At 35.5% G+C, this 3,814-nt stretch overlaps 1 protein-coding gene across 2 annotated transcripts; it reads left to right on the top strand.

The window, feature by feature from the left end:
* The first annotated feature begins 392 nt into the window (after positions 1-392).
* Positions 393-3,814, top strand: LOC21396966 (fructose-bisphosphate aldolase 6, cytosolic). 2 transcript variants are annotated; one of them, XM_010091107.2, is made up of 3 exons: positions 393-442; positions 2,267-2,494; positions 2,792-3,814. In XM_010091107.2, exons 1-3 carry the CDS (start codon positions 415-417, stop codon positions 3,553-3,555), a joined length of 1,020 nt encoding a protein of 339 aa, XP_010089409.1. In that variant the 5' UTR covers positions 393-414; the 3' UTR covers positions 3,556-3,814. The 2 variants fall into 2 exon arrangements, with proteins under 2 accessions (XP_010089409.1, XP_024033003.1); XM_024177235.1 differs by lacking the exon at positions 393-442 and adding an exon at positions 2,088-2,114 and having other exon boundaries at positions 2,792-3,813.

The following is a 3,814-nucleotide window of genomic DNA, read 5'->3' as shown; positions in this document are numbered from 1 at the left end:
TAAAATTTAATATAGTATATTTGTTAAAGAGTTTCAATTTTTAAATAACTATCTTAAAAATATATGTTTTTTAATTTGAAATGAAAAAGGTCAAATAGGTAGATTGAATTAAATTTATTGCTGTAGCTTCTTTTTTAAAGCTAAAGACAATCTCTAAAAATAATGTCAAAAAGGTCCTAAATAATTCATCCCTTGATAGACCGCTCGTTATTTAGCTTAACAGAGTGTAAAAGTCTGATAATTACGTAAGGTAATTAAAATTAGCTAAAGCTATATTATATATCAGCTTCCACGGATATAAAATCTCACTTTGCTGTTCTTTTTTCTCTTCAATGTTACACATTTCTACTCTCTCTCACCTTAAACCCTTCTTACTCTCTCTCTCTCTCTCTAAACCCTCCTTTCTAATCGAACATGTCTGCCTTCCGGAGCAAATACCAAGGTAATCCATCTTCGATTTATGACTTCTTTTTGGTTTTTAATTTTTTTGTTATATTTAAAGCAACTTTTAAAATATGAGTTTAACAAATTTATTTTCTAATAAATCAATGAGAAGGGCAGTTTTGACTTTTTACATCTTAAAAGAGCTTCATGTATCCAAATTTTTTTTTTTTTAAATGTTCACCAATTCAAAATGATCAAAAACACGAGTAGTACTGAAAGCAAAATTCACTAAAACACAGGGTAAATATGATATTTTCTCTTATTTATTTGTTTATGTCTGCGGGTGTTTGTTTGTGGATGCAGATCCTGAATTATATCTATATAAATATATATATATTTATTTATTTATTTATTTATATCTTGCTGATCAACGCGAAGTTAAGACATTCCTTAAAAATAAAAAAATAAAAAAAATCGAAGTTTAAGACATTCTCCGAGGAAAAGAAAAAGAAAAAAGAAAAGCAGAAAAGCTAAAAATTCGGACTTAAAGATTCACAATGTCACAAGTTCAGTTTTTTAATCCGGGAATAAACATATTAATCCGGTTGTGGAAATAAATTTTTTATTTGTAAGTTTTGTTTCAGCGAGAAAGATATGCAAGCTCTAAAATTGCTTTGGTTTTACTCATGGATTTATTTCTGTCTAATAAAGAATGACCTTTAGAAGCTTTTTATGTTATTTTCCCCTTCGACATCAGATCCTCCTTGGGGCTTCATTAATGGAGCAGATATAATCTTCTGTGTTTCTTGAATGCCCTTCAAAAGTAGCAAGGAGTTAATTTGTGTGTGCTCATCGTTAGCCGTATTGGGAAAATGTCTTTCGTTCATGGTGAAGTTAAATGAGACATAAATTTAAAGGCCGTTCTTTTCGCAATTTGAATAACAACTTAAATTTTTTACTACAATATTTTCTCTTATAAAAATTTAAATTTAATTTTTGTATTACAATATGCTTTCTCAAATAAATTCACCTTTTTCAAATAGCGATTATGTAAATGTATGATACATTTTATAGTAAGAGCATCTCTAATGCTAAACTTGATTTGCCAATAACAAATTTAATATTTGAGTGCAAAAAATATTCTTTAACGCAATGTTATTTGTTGTGTCAATTTTTTCATAAATTATATTTTCAGGCAAATTTCCCACCAAGTATAGCGTATAAAAAATTTAACATTTGATTGCTATTGACAGAAGTGTTTACTTTTTCACGTCACATTTGCAACATTTGTAATTTTTAATTATTCTAAAAGTAAAAGTTTATTTTTTAAAACTTTCAAAACTTAGTAATTATGGGAAAAAGTATATTTAACATTTCAAATAGTATTATGCGATTTAACATTTTTAATAGCATTATGCATTAGAGCAAAAACTAAAAAGAACATATCATACTTTTTAATGCTAACATACAATTAGCATTAATATTTACATTGGAGACATATATTTTCATAGTCCGTACCTCTTCGCATTACTTGAATTTAAGTTAGCATTCTGATTGGAAACTCATTAGTTTTTCTGGTTTTGCATAAAGAAAGAATTGCCATTTTTCAAATAGTTCAAAACTCTATTTTACTTAAAATTTGGACTTCTCTACCTCCTATCTAGTTGTGTTATTTTCCTTTGATTGAGAGTTTTGCGAATTATGATTGACAAAACATTGATTTACAAGCTGTACGTAACAAGTGAATATAAATTGAATCTTTTTCCAGGCTTTCGCGGTCCATTTTGTTTTGTACTAGTTATTTCATTATCTTTTTTTTTTTGTCGAAAATCTATGATTGTAAATCTTGTTCATTTCTATCTAAATCTTGCTTGCCTTGCAGATGAGCTCATCGCTAACGCCGCTTATTTTCGAACCCCTGGAAAGGGCATCCTTGCCGCTGATGAAACAATGGACGAAATGACAGACCGTTTCTCGGCCATCAATATCGAGAATGTTGAATCAAACAGGCATGCTCTGCGTGAGCTCCTCTTCACCACACCTGGAGCCCTGCAATACCTTAGTGGAATTATTCTAGTCGAGGAAACCCTGTACCAAAAGAGCGCCGTTGGTAATTTGTTTTTAGCGTCTTTTTGTGAGAGAAAACGTTGTGACAGAAAGATTTGAACAGTTTCAAACCTATGAACAAAAGCATGGCTAAATTTTTTTAGGCATCTTGGAATTGGTTTCCCTTTCTTTTACTATTCCACCTATCTAGATGAAAGTGCTTCGCGAATTGACTTCTGTTCGATTCGTAAACGGTTTAGAATATCCTAATTATTGTCAAGTTTACTTGTTGAAAACTTTGCACTTTCAGTTATCGGAATGGTTTTAAACAGTGTCTTACCTTGTTTACTATGCATTTCAGGTAAGCCTTTCGTTAAAGTTTTGAAGGATGGGGGTGTCCTTCCCGGAATCGGGATCGACAAGGGTCTCGTTGAGCTTCCGGGCACCAATGGCGAGACCACAACCCAAGGTCTTGATGACCTTGGCCAACGTTGCCGGAAATACTACGAAGCCGGTGCTCGGTTTGCCAAGTGGGAAGTTGTGCTCAAGATTGGCCCCAATGAGCCTTCTCAGTTGGCCATCAACGAAAATGCAAATGTTCTAGCTCGTTTCGCCGCCATTTGCCAGGAGAATCGTCTTGTTCCCTTTCTTGAGCCCAACATCCTTCTCGAGGGGTCCCACGACATCGAGAAGTTCGCTGCGGCGAGCGAGCGCGTTCTCGCTGCCATCTACAAGGCCTTGAAGAACCACCATGTCCTGCTTGAGGCAACCCTTCTGAAGCCCAGCATGGTGACCCCCGGATTAAAGGCCAAAAAGGTCGCACCCGCGGTGATCGCCGAGTACACTGTCCGTGCCCTTCAGCGCACCGTGCCGGCGGCTGTTCCCGCTATCTTCTTCCTGTCTGGTGGGCAAACCGAGGAGGAGTCTACCCGCAACCTCAACACCATAAACAAGGTCAAGGGAAAGAAGCCGTGGTTGCTTTCCTTCTCCTACGGACGGGCGCTCCAGAAGAGCACGCTCTTGGCATGGGCAGGAAAGGAAGAAAATATTCGCAAGGCCCAGGCTGCTTTCCTCGCCAGGTGCAAGGCCAACTCGGAGGCGACCCTCGGAACTTACAAGTACTAAGGAAACTCGGGCTTTTGCAGTAGCTTCTTTCGTGTTTCTGTTTCGACTCGAGTAAATTCAGATATGAGAATAAGAATGCCGTGTTTTAACTTATATGTCATAGAATCTTCTTCCTGATCTCGAGTTGTAGAAGGATATTGTTGTTGGTGTTAATAAGATTGAGGTACCTTTTTTATGGCGAGTTTGCCGAATGGTATTTTTATTTTGGTTTGGAAACTGCTAGTGTTTTTTGTTTTCTATTCAAAACTGTGATTTTATC

This window comes from Morus notabilis, unplaced genomic scaffold, assembly GCF_000414095.1.
Source record: "Morus notabilis unplaced genomic scaffold, ASM41409v2 Scaffold705, whole genome shotgun sequence".
Taxonomy (NCBI): Eukaryota; Viridiplantae; Streptophyta; class Magnoliopsida; order Rosales; family Moraceae; genus Morus; species Morus notabilis.
Note: the sequence above shows the minus strand (reverse complement) of the source record. Positions and strands in the feature narration are given on the sequence as shown.

Coding starts and splice junctions, on each gene's coding strand:
- LOC21396966 (XM_010091107.2), top strand. CDS start 415: ATGTCTGCCTTCCGGAGCAAATACCAAG. Junction 443..2,266: donor CTTCCGGAGCAAATACCAAG/GTAATCCATCTT, acceptor CTTGCCTTGCAG/ATGAGCTCATCGCTAACGCC. Junction 2,495..2,791: donor GTACCAAAAGAGCGCCGTTG/GTAATTTGTTTT, acceptor TATGCATTTCAG/GTAAGCCTTTCGTTAAAGTT.